Genomic DNA, 21171 nt, shown 5'->3' with positions numbered 1-21171 from the left:
CAAAACAACTGCCTACAGCTGCCAACACACAGTTCATTTGTGCTAGGGGAGAAATACACGGGGAGGTCATGGCACTCCATTTGTGCATATTTGGAGAAATAGCACATTTTTTCCATTTGAAGAAAACACGGGATAGGTGGGTAGAAATGGTGGGATAATGACTGGATGATGATGATGTCATGTAGTGGACCCGCACAATTCAGTGAGTGGCCAATCTTGAATGTGCAAAAACTGGAGGTGTAGGGACTCCCCTAGTGAGAGCATATTCACACTAGAAACTGGTTTACCCATCACCTCCAGTCTCTGGGAATTCTGAGAATTGTAACTCCAGGGGAAGGGAGCTGCTAGAAATCTTTAACAGAACTCTTGGCACTCCACCAAATTACAATTCCCAGGATTCTATAGGGGACAGCATGGCAGTTAAGGTGGTATAAAATTGGTATACGTTTGCAGTGTAGATTGCTGCACTTGATAAAGACCACAGACGTTGCCCACAACCACAATGGTGGGCCCCTCCCCTTGGCAGGGCCTGATACAGTATAAGTCACGTAGATAACAAAAAAGCTTCTTTTGAAGCTTCTGTTTTAATATTTGTAATGCTGTTTGGATTGCCTTATAATATGTGCATAGTGGCTTACACTAAATCATGTTTTTTAAAACTTTGTCTCCGTTCTCTCTTTAAAGGCACCTTAATATACTGGAAAACATTCAGTTCCATTGAAACTACCAGGCTTTAGAAACAAAGCTGAATGAGCATGCATAACACTTATATGGGGAACTCAGAACACAATTATATTATGACCACCACACACAAAAATCCCTTGAGCACTGTATAGCATTGGATGCAGTGTGTTTTAGAATTCTTTAAGTGGGATTGCAGATCTTCGTCCTTAACATTATTTGTGTGCATGCATTTGCATTCTGTGGTACAGAAAATACAGTCTAGCTGAGTGATTTATAGAGGATTGCCTGTAAATGCAGTATTATCTTGATGAAGTGCATTAGCAGTTATTATAGCTAAAGCTAAACCACTAAAGCCTGTAGAAACTGATTCAGGAAAGTGACAGGTTTTGTTATGTGTTAGAACACTCATTAACACATAAAACATTCCAGCACAGAACTATAGCAACCCTATATTCCTTTTGTGTGCATATCAAAATTGTAGGTTTACATTTCTCTCACTTTGCCTTAAACCAATTTTTCTTTGTTACTTCTATGCTTGTGACATCATATAAAACTACCCAAATGTCAGCATACTAACCAAAGTTTTTTTTTTACTCCATGGTACCAAGTAGAGCTGAGAATGAAAATAACACAAGGCAGAACTACAATAACTGATGTTGGCACAAATGGGCTGCATTTGTATTCATCTATTAAGAAGCATCTGATCAATATTCAGTGTTTTGAACACTGCAGTGATATTTAGGGGGATGTTAACAATAGATATAACGCTTATAGGTGACTAACATCATTTTGAAATGCTTTAGGAAGTAGTTATACATCTCAATTGGTTACTGATCAGTAGGTTCAGGAAGGCACTTGTGCCGTGACTTCTGATTGGTTCGTGAGGGTTGCACGTATATTCACTTTCCCTCATAGCAATTCCAAGGGAGGTAGTTATGGTGACAGGTTATGTTTCTGCATTAGGCAGAGGCTCTGGCTTTGAAAAGGAAGGAGGCACGTGTGATCTTTAAAAGCTCAAACTTGTTAAATGTGTCATTAGGAACTGTCAGGTTCTTTCTTTATTCAAGAAAGGTCCTGTCCTCTCATTTTTTTCATCAGAACCAAAGGGAGGGGAGGCATAACCCTTTCCTCCCCAGATACAGTCCCAATGAAAATCTGCCCCCCAGCCCCACATGCGCACACACACATACACAGCTGTGAGGCTTAGGAGAGAAAAAGCTCCCATTGGCTTTCCCCAGGCTAAAAGCAGGAAGGCCTGATTTGAATCTGCCTTTGCATGATGTCATTCTCCTGTCTGGCTTGGGGTGGGCTGAGTTCTGTTCTCCTTGGCTTACCATGTTCCATTCTCTTCCACCTAAGTGCCAACCAGGGTTCCAGCTGTGCTTGTAAGTTTTCCTTCCTTCTTTTGTGTGGCCACAACTTCCTGCAGTCCTGCATCCACTGATTAATGTATACCTGATCTGCGGGTTAAAAACAACAACAACAACAAATCATTAACTTGAATTATATTTTTTAAAGGGCTGCCAACTCCAAATTCCTGGTTTTTCAATGTCTTTCTCTTTCTAAAAAACTGAAAAGGTTTACCTTTTCCTCTTGCGTAATAGACAGGAGCAGCATTCAAGTTGTATATGCACTGAACTGAGTTGCTTGAAGTATTCCAGGCTCCTCCCCCAAAGACTGACTTTTCACACAAGCAGACACTTTAAAATAAAAATGACTGAAGCATCAAGTCACCTGGAGAAATGATTGCAGCCCTCTTGTTGATAAAGTATTTCATCAAGTGCAGCAATCCATGAAATCCTGCTCACTAGCAAAAAGATTTAAATGAGAAATAAAAGCAGCAGCCATTTATTCTAGGGAAAAACCTCTACCTGATTTTTAGCCCTCAAAATATTTGTCTGTTAAAATTGGCCTACCTAAATTATTTTGCTTTGTATATCTTTCTTTGGGAAATTAAACTCCGATTATTAGACCAAAGTAGATATTACGCTTGACTGCAGTTTTTTTTGTTTATTAATGTATTTATTAGATTTCTAAACACACACACACACACACCCCACACACAGAGCTATTGCTCTCTGGGCAATATATAGCATATAAATAAAACAATTTAGAAGCATAAAATACAAATATTCTGAAACAGCATTAAAAATCAATATGAAGACAGAGAGAAGGAGGGTGTCCGTCACCTTGATTCTTCTCAACCCCATTTTCCTAAATGCTATTGCTGCTGCTGCTGTTGTTGTTAACAATGTGTGTGAAAACAGGAGAGAAAATATCAAAACCAAGTGTACATATTTTATGACAAATTCCCGATTTTGCGGTCCTACATTTCTCTACGTTTTCAAGGATATAGTAAATGGAGACACCAAATCCTATTACAACAGCTGATTTTGAGTGACTCTTCTAAAACAAAACAAAAAGCTAACAATCCTGGTGTCATGCCAGGCAGATATCAAAAATCAAATTCCTTAGTAACAGCTGGATACTGCCCATACAGAAGTCCACTGGCTTCTGTGATTTTCCTGTCTGCATTGTATGCTGTTTTGCCTGAGAGGTACTAGCCTGGGCAGTCAAACACAGAGCTACCTGACCGGAATTTAATCACGTCCTGTGTTGAGGTAGACATGGTTTCAGTACTCTGTTCTTGTATTCCCCATCTCACAGGCTGCAGCTAACCCCTAGCTTGACCTAGTTACACACCTAAACCAGGCCCTTGGTGAGAATGAGTTGCCCTCTCCTTTCTTAGCCAGAGGAACCCTTGCCTTTAGTAGAGGAAAGCTACACTTGTTTAATTCCTCCTTATTGTGCACAGGAGCTTCTGTCAGGAACTGAGTTAGCAGCTTACTTGAACCATATAAAATACCTGGGGACCAAAGGGTTATGGGCTGATGTAGTGACATAGCGTCCAGCTTACTGACTTGATCAACAGAGAGAGAAAATCTAGCCCAAAGGGACTTGCTCATTGCTCAGACATTGCTTTGAGGCTTATTAGAGGACCAAGAGCCACATTTTTAAGAGTCACAGAATTATAGTAATCAGACACTGCATTGGAAAGTACTGGCTTCAGGCCATCCCACCCGCACAGGTGCCTGATTTGCATTGACTTGAACTGAGGCTTAAGTATTCATAGTGAGATGGGTTGCAACCCTGCTGTTCTATTGTAATAAATACAATGTGTTCCTATATACCATGTGCATTATTGCAAGCTCATTTTGCCAGGGTTGCCTGCTCTACGAGGAGACTAACATAATCAGTTGCCCTAGGGATAGCAAGCTATAGCAGATGTTGCCATTTTTGCCTAAAATAAGCAGCAGTCTGTCCAAAGCCTGTACAGTATAAATGGAATGTACTGCTGTGAAGAAACTGAGGTAAAAGTTAAACTGTTATGTTTTGTTTCAATGACTGAAGGACTGAGTGGGTGAACAGTAGAAGAAAAATGTATGCCTTTTACTTGAGGCTTGATCCTGAGGAGAGGTATATTGTAAATGTGGTGTACTGGTAAAATGGCAATTATTGTTACTACTGAAAGGGAAATGCAGCCAGGTTTCTGCCCTTGTATATGGGAAGGTAGGATCAAAATTGGTACCATCTGACTGGAGAATAATTAAGTATTCTAAAGATGCCCATTGGTCTCAAGTTTAAACTGAGGAGGTGTGACAGAATGTTGGTCACACCAAAGCTGATTGGCTGGAGGGTTCTGACTGGAGTGAATATAAGGAGTTGTTGAGAGGCATCTGGGGGAGTCTGTCAGGAGAGTTTATCTGGGGTGTTTTGCCTGATGAAGAGTTGTTGGGAAGTGTCTTTGAGAGAGTCTGGGCAGCCTGAGGAAGACATCGAAGAAAGAGCAGCTGCAAGCTGGAAGCCAAAGTGAGAGCATATGAGATGGAAGGTAAAGAAGGGCTGCAAGCAAGGAGAGGATGACTCCTGGAGTAACCTTCAGAGGAATTTGTGAAGCCTGAGTGTCAGCTGCTGGTGGTGGTCTGAAGAAAGAGCAACTGCTGGACCAAACTGAAGATTTCGGGGGAAGCCTGGTGTTAGTGGTGGGATTACCCTAGAGTAGAGAGTCCCATCCTAAGGCAGATCCTTCACAACTGCCTATAGTTTTGTCATTGTCATCAAAATAGGCTGCAGATGTCCAATGAAATTCCTTTATACGAAAAGAATACTGACTTAGCTTATTTTCGCATGTGCCCCAGCTTAGAGTTCTGTGTATGTTCTGATGTACACATGGTTATACAATCACTCACATTAATTTCTGTGGACAGATCTGATCTGTGTACTTAGAGGAATGCACAGCACTTCCTGTGAAATCTATGGAAAGGTCATTTTGTATAGAGGAACTCCATGTGTGCAGTCAAGTCGGCTGTGTGCAGTCAAGTCGGCTGTGTGCTTTGTAGAATATGTGTTAGAGATCAAAATAATATTGTGATATACCAACTGCTGCAAAATGAACATTAGACTTGCATTCCGTGACAAATACAAAATGGGCTGTTGTTTTTATGAAGCAAGCCAATTCTAATAAATCATGTTAGTGATTCCCTCCCTCCCTTCGCTGCAAAACAGTAAAAAAATAAAGGAAGGAAGCTGTCTTTAACGTCTCAGCATCACATCCTTCAAAAGTGTATTGACAATACAGTTCCTCAGGAGGCTTTGAGATTTATTTGTGTTACTTCCCTGGTGCTCCATTTGCCTGTCTACACCGTCGAATTGATTAGTAGACAATAAATAGCAAGGAAAAGCAGCAATGTGACCAGGCGACGTCAGTCATATTAATGAATGGTTATTAATGTATGGTCATATTAATAAATGGTCATTGCAGCTAAGAATCAGCCAGCAAATTCCACCAATAAAAATGTATGGTTTTACTCTTATGTTTTTAGGGTCCTCTAGAAAATGACCTGGTGGTCCACGTTGCATTGATCGCCGAAAGCCAACGGTAAACAATTCAGATCCTTGACAAGTCTCCCTGCTCATATTTGAATGCATTAGTCAGGGTCTCTTAGCACTTGAGTTGGAAATTTCATGACTTGAGCATGGAGCTAGTTTGATGAACTACATGGATTGGTGTATGCTCAGACCTTAGAGCCCTCTTCAGGCAGAATGGTGTGCATCATTCCTATAAGAAGAACCTCTGATTAGCATGCACTATAAAGCCTCTGGATTGGCCAGACGTAGTATAAATATTAGAAGCTTGGCCTTCTGCCTTTTCCTGGTCAACAGAACAGTGCTTTCTGCTTGCTGCACTTCAGGATCCAACTCAAGCCCCTTGTTCTAGCTCCAGCAGAACACCACTGCTCCAGAAGTGACCTCAGGAATGCTAGGTTGGAGAATTCTTAAGCTAGGTCTGGAATTGAGTATCATCCACCCATGGATTCCCTGCTTGGCTCAGCAACCTATCGGAGTAGAATTTTTCCAAGAGCTTTCTGGAGAAATACCTATTGCAAAAGACCCCGTTGCTAGCTTGTTTTCTCTTGCACATGCTCTGACCTCCACTCAGTAGTACGCCCTACACCTGAAAAGCACAAACCAGGCAACTTTTTTTTTTTACAACCAATGTGGTGTGGATTGAATTATAAGAGTGAAATCCAGTATTTCTTTCAAAGCTATCAAGACTCTTACTAAAAACAGGTTCCAGTTTCGCTACACTCAAATGGCTTATAACATCTTTTCATTTTTTTAATACAGCTTACAGGTTTTCCTGAACACATATGGAATCCAAACGCAGACTCCCCAGCAAGTTGAACCCATCCAGATATGGGATCAACAAGAACTTGTGAAAGTAAGTCATTCTTTTAGCTATTTTTTAACCCTTTGGTTATAAAATTAGTGCTTCCTAGGGAGGGAGGAATTGTCCAGCTTTTGTTTCATTCTAGCTAACTCCCAAATCTCTCGAAGATATATGCATGTTGGTCAAGAAATATGTGCTTTATTACAAGTCAGGTAGTGCCCCTAGTAAAAGGTGCAAATAAATTATGGCAAGATGAAGTAGGTGATGTATCATTATCATCATCATCATTACTATTATTTTATTTTTTTCTAGGAAAACTCTTCTAGCATGTTTTCAGGATTACTTAGAACAAGAAATGCTCCTAGTTCTGCGTAGTCTGAGCTCGTCTTGTTTTAAACAAGGGCCAATTCAGATTACACTGAAGAACTGTAGTTTAAAGTGAACTCATTGGTATTTATATTCTGAGATTAGTTGATGACTAAAATTAACACTGACAACCACACACATCCAAAATGAAATATACTTTCAGAATCAGTATCTGCTCCAGTGCTGAGCTCCGTTCATACTTGTCTACATTTACGGGCCTTCTGCATGTTGGTGGCCCCTTTCACTTCATAGGGATGCACTTGTAGATCTGCTCTCTCCATTGAAATGAGTGATGGAGCCTGTAGCTGGAGAGTTCTAGGTATGCATTGGAGCTGTCCTGACTGCAGGAAATTATTGGATTGGGCCTATAAGTAGAAAGTGAGTTCATGGTTTGCTTTTCCTTTGTTTTTGTTACTTCAGTATAACAGATATCTTTTTAAAAGGTTTTGAACAGAATTGTAAAGACATGTTTCGAGTTGTAAATAGGTCTTGAGAGAAAGCAAAAAAGGATGATTATACTTCTATACCACTTGACAGTGAAAATCCTGACATGTAGAATTTTTTAGATCAATCTGAGAAAGTCAAGCTCTCTTTGGTCTTAAGTGAAAATGTACCTGTTTTAGGTAGTAAGGCTTCCATCCTTTGCAACAAATAGCTGAATGGCAATGTCACATTTGAATATTGTACACTGGACTCATATTCCAAAAATGGTTAATATCCTTGACCACAGAGAAGGATTTTGAGCTCTCTTTTAACTTGGAGACTTATAGTGGAGAAATCTGGTTTATGTATGAAAAATTAGTTTCTTGCTCTTCATTTTCCTATTATTTTATTGAGTTTTGATATTTAAAAAGGACATAAAAGTAAGCAAGCATGATGATCTTTCAATAACATCCCCCTTTCTGCCCATTCCAAAACCTCCATACAACACTAAAACAACAGAGAAAAAGGAGAAAAAATATCAATTTCAGATGTCACATTTTGATTTTTCAGAACATGGCTTAGAGTATCAGGAAAGCACTGCAGACTTGAGTGCTCCCTCTCCCACCTCGCATGCTAATTCTATTCTCAATTTTCTGGTTTCCTCTAACCATTTTGCTGTGATGTCTGACTCAGGCAAAGTATGGTTAACACTATTCTACAAGCCGTTATTTGAAACTTGTAGCAACCCCCAATCCTTCTCAGAAATTGCTATTTGCCTAATCAGTAATGCAACTTTGGAGGTCGGCTCAAAAATGTTTGGTGCCCAAAATCACACCTTCGAAATAATAACTGAAATACTCCTCCCAAATTCATCACCTGCAAATCATTTGGCAAATTTGGGAAGGATGTTTCACTTCACATCATTATTTGAAATGATGGTTTGAAGTGGGTTTAGAAACCATGGTTTGGAAATTATCATGAATCATAGTTGCCCAGTTCAGACATCACAACAAACATTATTTATTATGATTATTTATATTCTGCTTTTCAGGCTACAAATCCTTCCCAGGCAGCTAAAAAGTAAAATCAAAAGACAATAATAAAATGGCGATATCAAAACATAAAAACTCATCAGGCTCCTTCGCAGAGGGCAGTTAGTGGTAGGGGGCCCTGTGATAGTAGGGAGGGGAGAGTCCAACTGGGGCACGCTATTAGGTTCTCTTTGCCTGTCTCCCTCACTTTGTAGCTATTATTAGACAGCCTGGAAATAAAGGAGGGAACTGGTGCACAACAGTGGAAGAAATGATGGAGTGCGCAAGCACAAAAGTCACTAATGATTGGGAAGATTATCTGAATTGGGCCAAAGTCTAAAATCCCACTCTTTGTGAACCAGACCTTGGTTGTGGTATTATTTTTATCATAGAGTTTATGAACAAATAACGATGACTATAAAGCTTGTGGATGGCGCAGTAACAGCAACATTTGTTTTCTTTTGTTGGTTGGCTTCCAAGTTTAATTTTAACGTGTGCTTGACTTTCTTTCCAAGCAGCTCCACAATCTCCCAGTGAATGCTCTTTTCCTAGCTTTTCCTCAGCAAGATGACCTTTAATTTCTGAAAGGTCACCGTGCTGCAGAACCATTGACCATGCTCCCAGCAGTCTACTTGGCTCAGAAAGCCACAGATGGATTGCCTTAGCTAGAGCCCTGAGAGTTAATGTGTTCAGTGAAGCTATCTTGTGTGCAGGAAGTATGAACTGGTGATATGGGGGTGGGGAGTGTTCCAGATAATTTCCCTCTCCTGTTCACATTCACTTGTCATCTCTCAGAGAACATAAATATCCTTATTTGGGCTGAAGGAGTTTCTGATCACTTTGAGATGAAAAGACCAGGGTTTAGCCATTCTGCCCTCCAACTCACAGAAGGCTCTTCTTACAACTGCTCTTTCAAGACTGACTTTTAACGGTGTTGTTTGGGTATTAGACTTTGTGCACTGCAATGTCTTTCAGGCTTACTTCCATCTGGGGATCAATGACAAACTGGGACTCTCGGGAAGACCCGACCGACCAATTGGCTGCCTTGGATCATCAAAGGTCCTTGCAAAGAATCTCTTTTCTGCATGCTGTAGTGTAAATATTAGAGGAGGTCTAAATTCTGTAGACTTGGAAAGTGACTTAGAGTGTAATGCTATACAACACTATTCACAAGTAAGCTCCATTGAGTTCAGTGGGGCTTACTCCCAGGTATAGAGTTTCAGCTTTAAATTATTTAAGTTTACCATATACTTAATGTGTTTGGCTACAGTTCCCAGCATCCCCCAGCCAGCCATGCCTGGAGGGCACTAGGTTGGGGAAAGGCTGCATTAACAAAAAATTATCTCAATGGTAACTTACCTGATGGCTTTCGTGTATGTGCTGAAGTAAGTTCTTACCTATGAAAACCAATGCTACAATAAATGTATTAGTATTTAAAGGACCACCAAACCTTTTGTGGCTTTTGCATTGTTTGTCTGATTGGCTACTTAATTAAAACAGCAAATTGTCACAGACTGGGTTTAATTATAAAATAGAATGTGATTTTTTCTCTCCCACCAGAACAAAGATTTGGTTTCCAGTTTTCTGTATATTTAAGAAATTGATTATGTTTAATTATCACTCTGTAGATATATCGAATACTGGGCAAAACTGTGGTTTGCTATCCAATCATCTTTGATCTGAGTGATTTCTACATGTCCCAGGATGTTATGATGCTGATTGATGACATTAAGGTATCTTATTTTTTGTAAAATCTGATGTTTTATTTTTAAAAATTTAATATTTAGACAGTAGATTATTAGGCCTTCTACCAGTATGTTTTCAGTCTGTGGCTGTAATTCCATGAGGTTTACCTGAGAGTAACCCTCAGAGAACACAGTGTGGCTTATTTTGAGTAAATCTGCCTTGGATTGAGCAGCACATGTCATTTGCAACATAGTAATTTTTCCTCATTTGCAATCCCACAAAATCCGTGGGCTTTGCATTCCTTTTCCTAGAGATAAGTGCTTCTGTGTAGGACATTTACAGCATTTCAAATGGCCTTAAGTGATGCAGTTACGCAGGACAAAGATGAAGGCAGAAGCTAGACAACCTTGATAAAAGAGGGTGTAATGGGGTGTTAAATAGCAACATGAACCACAGAGAAGTATCATAGGGTAGTCACCCAGTACAAGCTTTGTAAAATGTTAAATTTAGAATTAATCACAAAGCTCTAAAACTGCAGTTGGGGAGAGAACTGAAAAGCCTGGACAGTATTTTTATGTAAACCACTTAGGGATTGTATTATATTTAGTGGTATATAAATATCACAAAATAAATAAATAAATAAATAAATAAATAAATAAATATATGGGGATGGCGGATGTTGAACTGACTGGAGGTGTTAGCAATACAGGTTTCCATAGGTAAGCTTCAGAATTTTATTCATGGGTAGGGGACAGCATGGCTGGTATGACAAAGCGGGAGTTAAAGAACTGGCCTCCCTTCCTTGGCTGAACTGTGTGGGAGCAGTTGAAAGGCGGCTCTCCACTGAGAGATTTTGCTGAGCTGCATTTAGCGTCTGATGGCTTGTAAAGGGTATTTTTGGAATAAAACACACCAAATGTTTCTGCTGTATAATTTCCCTTCATTTCCTTGGGTTTGAGAGTGACTTGGTGGTTTCCAGAGGTTTCATTTCCATGTCACAAAATCATCCCCAGGAACCCCCATATTGAGCCAACCTAGGACTGCTTTTGTGAGGTTTAATTTTTAAACAACAACAACACCTGGCTTGTTTTGCTAATTTCATGAGTTTATTGTGGTCACAGTGTTGTATTTGCACCATTCCACCTCCTTTTTTGTATTTATGTAGAACGCTTTGCAGTTCATTAAGCAGTACTGGAAAATGCATGGTCGCCCCTTGTTCCTTGTGCTTATTCGGGAGGATAATATAAGGTAAGCCATTACGGATACAAAAGCGCACACAATTTCTACAATTTTTAAAAGTTTGCCATATTGAAGTTTTTCTTGTTTTCATATAATCAGGGGAAGCAGATTCAATCCAATACTTGACATGCTTGCCACCTTTAAGAAAGGTGTTGTCGGTGGAGTGAAGGTTCATGTAGACAGGCTGCAGGTATGCTGCTTGTTTTGTATATGAATTATGTATTGTTGTCAGATGAAATTCAGTCATTATTATTTTTGAAAACTGGAAGGGTCATGTCTGGATGTTCACTGTGCCCAGAAATAAATATGAACCAGTGGTTTAGGTGGTCCTGATGGCTTTAATTACAACTATCTTGCATCTGCTGTGATAAAATCTCACAGTAATATATGTGCGTGCGTGCATGCATTTTCTATTCCTGTGCATACAGGGGAATTTGCATGCTTGTTTAAAGTAATAGTTTATCTGATTAAAAAGACATGCTGTCATATGGAATATGGAAATTTTCATAGACATCTGTTACAAAGTGTGCCCTTGTGTTATTCTTTTAAAGCTGGGCTATTTCAAAGTCCTCAGAGGACAGTTGTTCTCCTCACTCATTGCCTTTCCATGAAGATTATCTTAATAATCAGTGCTTCAGAAGAATGTTTAATCTCTTTGACAATCACTGCTATTTATGTTGTATCTCTTATTCATGATGGGTGTTAACTTCAAAATAAGAAAAAAGAAAAGCTCCCTCCCCCTGCCCAACAACCTTTAAAGCCAGCTTGCCATTGGGCTAGTTTTTACTGAGATCTCTTTTATGCTTTGAGCACTTCATGCGAGGTATTGAAGATGTCCCTAGCTTTTGCACCATAATATATTCTTTACATCTTCAAGAAAAGGTGACTGAAAGTTAGATATTACTAAAATTAAATGATTGTACACTCTTGTAGAAGCTGTCGTTTGCTTCCCAGCCTTGTGAATCATAGCATGATGTGTGTGAACCAAATTTGCTTGTACAGTACGGTGTGATCCTGAACTTTGCAAGGTTTTCATGCATACTCAGAGCTCTGGGTGAGCAAGAGATCCCTACTCCATTATCTTCACTTTATATTCCTTGACAATGCTAGAGCTGGGTGTCAATTGATTTCCTGGCGCATCTCTTGTCTTATCTATATCCTAGATTTAGTTTGAGCATTTTTGCAAGATTCCATATGGTCTCTTTCATATCAAGTCCTCCACCTTTGTTATTTTTTTCAAGTGTGGCTCCTCTGCCTCCCACCCCCATGATCTACCATTTGTTTTCGATCATCTTAATTTAACCGTAGCATTTTGATTAGAGAGACCCAACATAGGTTCCTCTGATTACAGGGAGCATGTGACTCCCTTCTTACAACAGCTTCACTGGCTACTGGTCTGGTTCTGGGCACAATTCAAAGCACTGATTATGACCTATAAAGCCTTAAATGGCTTGGGACCATACAAATCTTCGGAGGAGGCCCTTCTCTCAGTTCCGCCACCATATGAGGTGCATTTGATGAGAACTGAGAGCGGGTCTTCTTGGTGACCACTCTGAGGCTCTAGAACTCCCCCTCTCTGTTGTCCTTCTGCCAGTAGGCAGATATGTCTTTCTTCAGGAAGCTTTTGACATGTAAGCCACTCTGTTGCTGAAGGTTTTTTTTTTTTTATTGGTTGGTACTGTTTATTTGTTTTTATTGTTGTGTTTATAATTGTGTTTTAAATGTATTTGTTTTTATGCTATGTTTAAATTAAGATATTGTTAATCTGGATTTTATTTTGAGTCACCCTGAGTACCATTATTTTGGCAGAAAGGTGGGATACAAATAAAATAAATACCTGAGATAACTTTGGGAGCTCCTGTCACATTGCGTGAAGTAACATAATTGTTCCCCCATTAGACTTGCTGGATTAATCTTTTCTTATGTGAAAGAATCAGAGGATTTTGTTGTTGGATTTTTTCACAGTGGCTCTAATTAAACCACTAGTGCTCTGTCTAGATTAAAAAAAATAATCATGGTGTTTTCTTATTCATCAGTTCATTTCCTTAATTATATGGGTCAAATCCAAAGCAAGCACAACAAAGGGAAGGCTTTTTAGGCCCCAATTCCAGGATACTTTAGTAATCTATTATTGGATCTCCTAACATCTCTATTTAGTACAATTCTAGAGGTTTACAAAATTATGCATTGTGTGGAGAATATGGATAGGGAGACATTTTTCTCCCTCTGTCATAATACTGGAACCCGGGGTCATCCCATGAAGCTGATTTGTGGGAGATTCAGGACAGATAAAAGGAAGGACTTCTTCACACAGACTATAGTTAAACTATGGAATTCGCTACCACAGGAAGTAGTGATGGCCACCAATTTGGATGGCTTTAAAAGGGGCTTGGAGAAATTCCTGGAGGAAAAGGCTATCAGTGGCTACTAGTCTTGATGGCTATGTGCTACCTCCAGAACCAGAGGCAGTAAGCCTATGTACACCAGTTGCTGGGAAACATGGGTGGGAGGGTGCTGTTGCACTCGTGTCCTGCTTGTGGGTTCCTGGTTGACAGCTGATTGGCCACTGTGTGAACAAAATGCTGGACTAGATGGACCCTTGGTCTGATCCAGCATGGCTCTTCTTATATTCTTATTTATGGTTAAATGCAGCTGTTAGGGCTTTCCATTTTGATTTGAGTGGAGGAGTTGATGGGGAGGGAGTTTGCTCTTCTGGTGCTGTATGTAGGCTATACAACAGGCAGCCTGAGCTGCTGTTTGCCTTGCTAGGAAAATCTATTCAGGTACCTGTATGCTTTCCACAATAGAGCAAATAGCAGCTTGATAGTGAGGCTATTTAGATTAGTTAAACTCTCTCTCCTCCCCCCACCCCCCACTGCTGTTCCAATCAAAATTGGACATCTTGGAGCTACTTTCAACTAAAAATAGAAACATCGGGAGGTTGGGTTACAGATCTGTGTAATCCCATGTAGTTTGGCCCCTTAGTTATATTGCCAACCATATAGGGCCAGGCCAGAGCCTGTCATGGACCAGGACTCCAAGCCCTCATCCTTGGAGGATCCCAACCCTTTATTCTCAGAAGAGGCTCCAGAGTTAATGGTTCAGGGAGAGAACTCAATACAGAAAGGGCTAGCTCCCCTGAGTCCACAGGAGGTCATAGTACTATCCTTAGACTTCAAGGACTTTGGCTATGAGGAAACTAGCATACCACAACTCCCTTGTCGCCACAGATTGAGATTGCCAAAACAGGCCAGGCCCCTTTAAGAGACAAAGCCTCACTCAGTATGGAGGTGGGGCCAACCAGCCTAAACAAAGCCAAACACTTATTTAAGGTTCAGTCTTGCTCTGCTCCTTGTTGGAGCAACAGATGGATAACCCTGTCTGGCTTCTAGCCCCAGTACCACTCAGAGCTTTCCATGGTGCTGATCTGTTCCTGTGTGGCTTCCCTGTGAAACTTATTGAGACTTCTGTTTAAGACCAGACCATAGCAGAACCCTGCAACCCAAGCTACAGCATAGGGCATCAACCCATAGCCTGAAATAGTACAGAGCCATGGAAAGCAGATATCCACAAATTTACTCACTAGCTCATTGGGACAGCTGCTCCCAACCGTCCGGTGAACAGGACACCTAGTACCACACAGACCTCTACCCCAGAGATGTAATTTCCATTGCATTTTTTGAACAGGTAAGAAACAATAGGAATCCTTTCTGGGTAGAGGGAGACTCTTACACTGTTTCCTACTTTCACTATACTGCTGCACCAGTGAGAGGAGCCCCTGCCTTTCTCCCAATCTTTCTGTGCGTGCCAGAGGATATAGGAAGGGGATTGACAACAACCTTAAATAATGGGTAGCTAGTAAGCCAAGTTAATATCTATGGACCCCTGGTGAGCAGCCATAGACAAATCCAGATCTGGAGGATGGGTTCTCTAGCTCTTGTTTCCCAATGGCAGTAGCCTGAACTGGAAGCTGGAGCGTGAAGTGCAGCAAGTAAGGAGGTACTGCTCTGTTGATCAGGCAAAGGCAAAAGGCCATTATATTTAATGCTAGGCCAGGCCAGGCCATCCCAGAGACATCATGCTCTTTGCCAATTACATGGGCTAATGTTGAAAACCCTTATCTTTTTGGTTGAAATAGAAACCAGCCTGTAGTGGGCAAAAGTCTCGGTTGTTGTTCCTGTTCCTTTTGTCTTCTAAAGAACTACCTGAGTGCTTAACTCTACTGCTATATAGCTATGTGTTTGCAGTACCCTCAGTGTGGAATTTGAGATTGGTCACTGGAGCTATACTGGCATTATCAACCTGATCTTTGAACACTACATTTCTAAAATTTTAATAACACTGCATTTCTTTTTGCTAATGTTTGAACATTAATTTCCTAAATTAATCCTTTGTCATGTTTTGGATATCAGCCATTTCATTAAAGCAAAGAGGGAAAACGTGAAATATTGAGATTGTGAAATGCCGATAATGCATTATCTATTAAACGGAATATATACTGCATGTTCATAATTTACTTCCAGCTTTTGCGTTTGTATGCATATGGCAGCAAATATATATATATATATATATATATATATAGAGAGAGAGAGAGAGAGAGAGAGTTTCCAGCCATTTCAGCTGCAGAATTTATAAGAACCTTAGCCATAATACTTTTCACATTTGCAGCCTATAATTCTTTTATCATAATTTGTGCTCAAGGGGATTATACAAGTTAAATAGAGAAGAGCAACATCAGCAATAAAAACCCCCAAACAACTATGTTCACAGTCAGCTCAGTCTCCTATTGTGGAAGCATTGCTATCCAAATATATTTTGTTATATAAGTTCAAAGTCTCACTGTACTTTTGTCTATTTCTTTTTCTTTATTACTGGGAAACCCATTTTAACAGAAGGCTTAAAATTGTTTCAGTGTAATGCATCTTTTCTCCTAGAAGTTATATTGAATATTAAATGAATTAATAGCAAATAATACACACAACTAATAAAATATTAATAAAAGAAAGTGTAGCATTGTTCTCCAGTAGAACAATATTTGGGCAGATAATTCAGCTGGAGGGGTTGGGGAGAAGATGCAGACCCTTACAGAAAACACACACACACGCAGGAGGAGAGGAAATCAGATAAAGCCACAGAAGTTTGCTTCACCATCTGTACCACAGCACATTGTTAGAAGAACAAAAAAAAATATGGAGGTATTTCTCTAGAAGTGTCTGGAAGTTAGTCTTCTGAATAGTGCCATCTTCAGGCTTGGAAGTCAGAGCCAAATGTCTAAGAAGGGATCTGGCTTTTTCAGACCAGATGTTGGGGTGGAAACTGAGCCCATAGAGCCTCAGAGCAGTTCGGATTCTGAGGAGAAACAGCTATCTGTGGGAGAGGGGCCAGCTCATCCCTCACAGGCTCAGCACCTGGCAGAGCTTCCTCCTGCCACCATTCCAGAGATAGATAGCGACCCGGGTAGTGAGGGAATGCGGGAGGGGGGCTTCTTAGACGCTCAACGCAGACGCAAAGAGCGACGAGTGATGGAGGGCGCGGAAAGGAGGCATAGTGCCTGTTTGGCGTGCAAGCAACGGCCGCCTCCCATGGACCCAAGGGAAAGAGGGAGCATCTCTCTCTAGCCCATAAGTTCTGGGTCTTCAAGTGACTCTCTTTCAAACGGGGATCAACTGACTACTTGAAACTTAGGCTACCCTGCTGTTCCTTGCTTTAGTCACTGGTGATTAGCATCTGAAAGAGTCATTAAGTTGTAAAAGGATTAAAGCTTTGAAAAGAAATCCTTTCGTCTGTGTCTTGAGTTGGCTATTGGAATCTACTGGGAGAAGCCGCCAGAGCGCTCCTGACACCAGCCCTGTCTTTATGCAAGAAACAGCATCTTCGTGAAGATCTCTGTGGTTTAGATATGTTTCTGTTTTATTCCTTTTCTCTTCACTTTCCCTCTACAAAAGCCTAAAAGAGTTCCAAACCACTTTTTGGGAGCTAAAAGAGCTTCCAGATAGTCCCCAATTTCTAGGACTCATGTGAAGAACAGCACATTGAGCCATTACCAGCTATCTTGATCCACTGAGCAGTGATTGAATAGCATGCAGAGGAGTAACTATTGCAGGGCGCTGTCACCACCACCCCACCCGGAAACAGACTATAAGCAGAATAGCAGTGGTCCCTCACCATTTGGGGAGAAGTATGCAGGGTAGGTCAAGGGTAGTTATGGTCAGGCATCCATCAAGGGCCTCCACCCCAGCAGGGATCCACTTACAAGAGCGCCTGGACTTGCTCCTCCTCTTCATCATTGCAACCTGCTTGTTAACCTCCATCTCACTTTGGTCCAGACATAAGTGGTCATGAGAAGGAGGCATAGTATATGTCATTGCCTGTTTGCTCGCTGGATTCCTCTGAAGAAAAAAAGATGAGGAGCAATAGCAACTGGAGACAATGGTGGTGAGAAGGTAGAGTCAATGAGAGAAGGGGCCTGTTGATGGTGTCTTGCCCAAAGGCCCTCAAAAACTTGGAACCAGCACTGGGAATGATTCCATTAACATATCTTTAAGAACCTCTGAGTTAAAGAACGACAACTTAGCTGCCTTGTGACCTGTAACTGCATTGAAGGGTTGCTTGAGGTGGTGGTGAGGATATATGATTTATGGCCATGTGCTGAGGGTAACAGATCCAGAAAGACTTGCTTCTTGGGGGAACCAACGGGAACAGCGGCAGTGCAAAAACTTTCCAGCACATATCCTATTTCAGAGAATATAATCCATGTAATTAGCTATTAAATAATGTGTTTGTATAATTGTACTGGAGTGCTGGTGGAAGGCTCTGCAGCATTTTTAGTACTTTAATATACTTCAAAACGCTTCAGCATCTTCTTGGCTTATGCCCAGAATGAGGATGATGGATCAGCAAACAGATGCATACTCCAGGCTGATGTTCAAGGACCACAACTTTAGAGCAAATCCAAAAGTGGTTTGGAACCCCCAAGGCATGGGTAGGGCATAATACAGCATAGATGTAACCCCATCCACCTGTTCACTAGTTCACCAAGGAAGAGACCAACACAGGTTGAGCACCGCTCCCCTTTGCCAAATTCCTGGGGACTTTCCCTAGTTGCACAACCAGTTTGGATCGTTTTAGGCCCTGAGATCTGTTAAGGTGACCCCCACTTTGAGGATTAGAGGGTCTCCTTCCCACTTCCCACTGAAAAGCTCTACTCTAAAGCACCTCCACCTGGCAAATTGTAACAAAGAACTAGTGTGCAATTTGCTTTCCACATTGACCCTAAGCGAGATCAGCATGGGGGAGGCCAAAGTTAATGACCATAGATGGCAAGAAATTCTTCCTTGCTTTGTTAAACAGCAACCGACTTCTATCCACAGTGATATTTTTTCATTCATTCATTATTACATTTCTATCCTGCATTTTTCCTCTAGCAAGGAACCTGTCAAGGGCTCCTTGGAGGCCTCTCTCAGTCTAATCCAGTAGCCAAGTCCAGACACAGACAAAGGAATTCCTTTCAAAGCTTTATTCTTCTTTTACAACTTAACAACTATACCGTTTGCAACTAGATCTGAGCAGCACAGTACCTATGCCCTAAGTTGGAACAGTTATTCCCCGTTTGAAAGGGAATTACTGGCAGACCCCTGAACTTAAGGACTAGGGAGAGTCCCTCCCCTTTTCCCTTGGATCCTCTGGGCGCAGCCGTTGTTTGCGCGCCAACCTGGCACTACGCCTCCTTTCCACGCCCTCCATCTGGCGCCGCTCTCTGCGTCTGTGTTGCGCATCCACCAAGTCTGCTATCTGTGCCTGGTCACTCCCTGGACTGCTAACTAAACTAGGAATGCTGGTGGGAGGAATCTCCGTCAGCTGTTGGCCCTGGGAAAGAGTAGCGCGCTCCTCTCCCAGGAGCGACTGCTCTTCCTCAGAATCAGAACTACTCTGGGATTCTATGGGCTCAGTGTCCACCCTGACAGAACCCAAGGTGGCTTACATAATTCTCCTCCCCTACTGTTATCCTCACAACAACCCTATGAGGTAGGCTAGGCTGAGAGGCAGTGACTGGCTCAAAGTCACCCAATGAGCTTCTTGGCTGAGCAGGGACTTGAACTGAGGTCTCCCGAGTCATAGTCCAACACACTAACCACTACACCACACTTTGGTGGTGTTTTAGTGGGAGGGAATAGGTTCCATATATCCCACTTTCTGGATCATCCTGTACAAATACCAAAATGTCACTGCTAACTTTTATTATTTCTCTCTCATCCCCTTCCTCTCCTCCTTTTCAGACATTGATTTCTGGAGCAGTGGTTGAACAACTGGATTTCTTAAGAATCAGTGATACAGAGGAGTATGTATACTTGAAACCATATTAGAGCAAAAGATTAACCTATAGTAGCCTTCTCCAACCTGGTGACTTCTGGATGTGTTGGACCGCAACTCCCATAATTCCCAGCCAGCATGTTCAATGGCTATGTTGGCTGGGAATTGCAGTCCAACACATCTGGAGGATGCCAGGTTGGGGAAGGCTGAGTGCATCTCAAAACACCTTTTCAGATTTCTTTTTCTTAGTTTGAAATCAAATTACAAAGGTTGATCATTAAACTGTGTTTTAGATTTTGGAGACTTCAATTATTTATTTTTCCAGGTCTCCAGAATTTAAGAGTTTTGAGGAACTTGAACTTCCAAAGCATTCAAAAGTCAAGAGACAGACCAGCACACCAAATGTGACGGAATTGGAACAACAACCAGATATTAATGTTAATGATTGGAAAAACAAGTCAACCTATGAGATTCTTCAGAAACTGAATGTAAGTATATAGAAGAAGCTAAAATTCCTGTATCCCATCAGTTTTTCTCTTGAGACATACCAGTTATCGAAGATGATTTTCTAAATGATAGGCACACACATCTAAATTAGCTATCATATTAATGAAATATTCAAAAAATCACCTTTTTGTCAAAACGTATAGAAAATGTGGAAGGTATTAATAATAGAGGAAATACTGAATTTGACATCATCTGTATAGAGTTCTCCAGGTTGGCTATTTAACTTGTTGTACCATAACCATTTTAGGGGTTCTTCTAAGGCAGGGATGGGGGAAATGTGACCCTTCAGATGTTGCTGAATTGCATCTCCCATCAGTCTTAGCCAGTATAGCCAGTGGTGAGGGATGGTGGGAATAGCAGTCCAACAATATTTGTGGGGTGAAAGGGACATCCCTATTCTAACGAATTATAACATAGGGGATAGTATCCTTCATTGGGAGTATCCAGTATTCCATGGTAATAATTCCCTCTATTTTCAATTCACATTTACCTGCGCAAATGTACCCCAAACTTCACAGAGTGTGTATAAGATGGTGGTATCAGCAGATTTGGAATAAACTCCAGGTTTGCAGGGGTACAAAAAATCTTAAGAAAGAAAAACCTAAGAGCTGCAAAACCCTGAAAAACAGCCCAGTGAGGACACAATCATCACAGAATGGTAATTGACAGAGAGGGAAAAAATTGACAACCAGGCAGGAGAGGGAATGGAATGGAGTGGCTACAGAAGGGCAAAGAAAGAAGAGACATGTAGATATAAAAGGATTCAGGGAAAACCATCTCATTATATGGATAGGACATTTCCTGGTTCACAATGAGAAACTACTTTTAAATATCTCCACGGACAGAACTGAGAGCAACCCATAGAAATCAACAGAGAAATCTGAGATATTAATTTTGCTTGGATTGAGCACAAATGTGTCCACCCCCCACCAAAACAAAACAAAATGGAAGTAGGGACCCCAAATAGGTCAGTGAAGACTGCTCTTGCTCCCTGAGTGATGGAAGGAAAAACACTACCAGGCAGTGGGGATGGGGGAATGGAATAGAACCTGTTTGTATGTATATAGCACCAATGAAAAGCAATGAAAAGCCCAATTCAAAGTGCTGGTTTTGACCTTTAAGGCCTTAAACAGTTTGGGACCAAGTTACTTGAAGGACCGCCTACACCCATATCAGCCTGCCCACCCTTTAAGA

At 41.1% G+C, this 21171-nt stretch overlaps 1 protein-coding gene across 13 annotated transcripts in view; it reads left to right on the top strand.

The window, feature by feature from the left end:
• PHKB (phosphorylase kinase regulatory subunit beta) overlaps positions 1-21171 on the top strand; it is a 203902-nt gene that overhangs the window by 149703 nt on the left and 33028 nt on the right. For all 13 annotated transcript variants that reach the window (XM_084813030.1, XM_084813043.1, XM_084813038.1 and 10 more), the window contains 8 exons: positions 5568-5623; positions 6373-6466; positions 9211-9294; positions 9864-9968; positions 11087-11169; positions 11260-11350; positions 19437-19498; positions 19796-19958. In XM_084813030.1, the coding sequence (XP_084669156.1) occupies positions 5568-5623; positions 6373-6466; positions 9211-9294; positions 9864-9968; positions 11087-11169; positions 11260-11350; positions 19437-19498; positions 19796-19958 (738 nt within the window). The remainder of the gene's footprint in view (positions 1-5567; positions 5624-6372; positions 6467-9210; positions 9295-9863; positions 9969-11086; positions 11170-11259; positions 11351-19436; positions 19499-19795; positions 19959-21171) is intronic.

The sequence above is a fragment of the Heloderma suspectum genome, chromosome 8 (assembly GCF_057233095.1).
Source record: "Heloderma suspectum isolate Gila_16-S chromosome 8, 16-S_ref, whole genome shotgun sequence".
Lineage (NCBI taxonomy): Eukaryota > Metazoa > Chordata > Lepidosauria > Squamata > Helodermatidae > Heloderma > Heloderma suspectum.
This window is presented reverse-complemented; position numbering and strand designations above follow the sequence as displayed.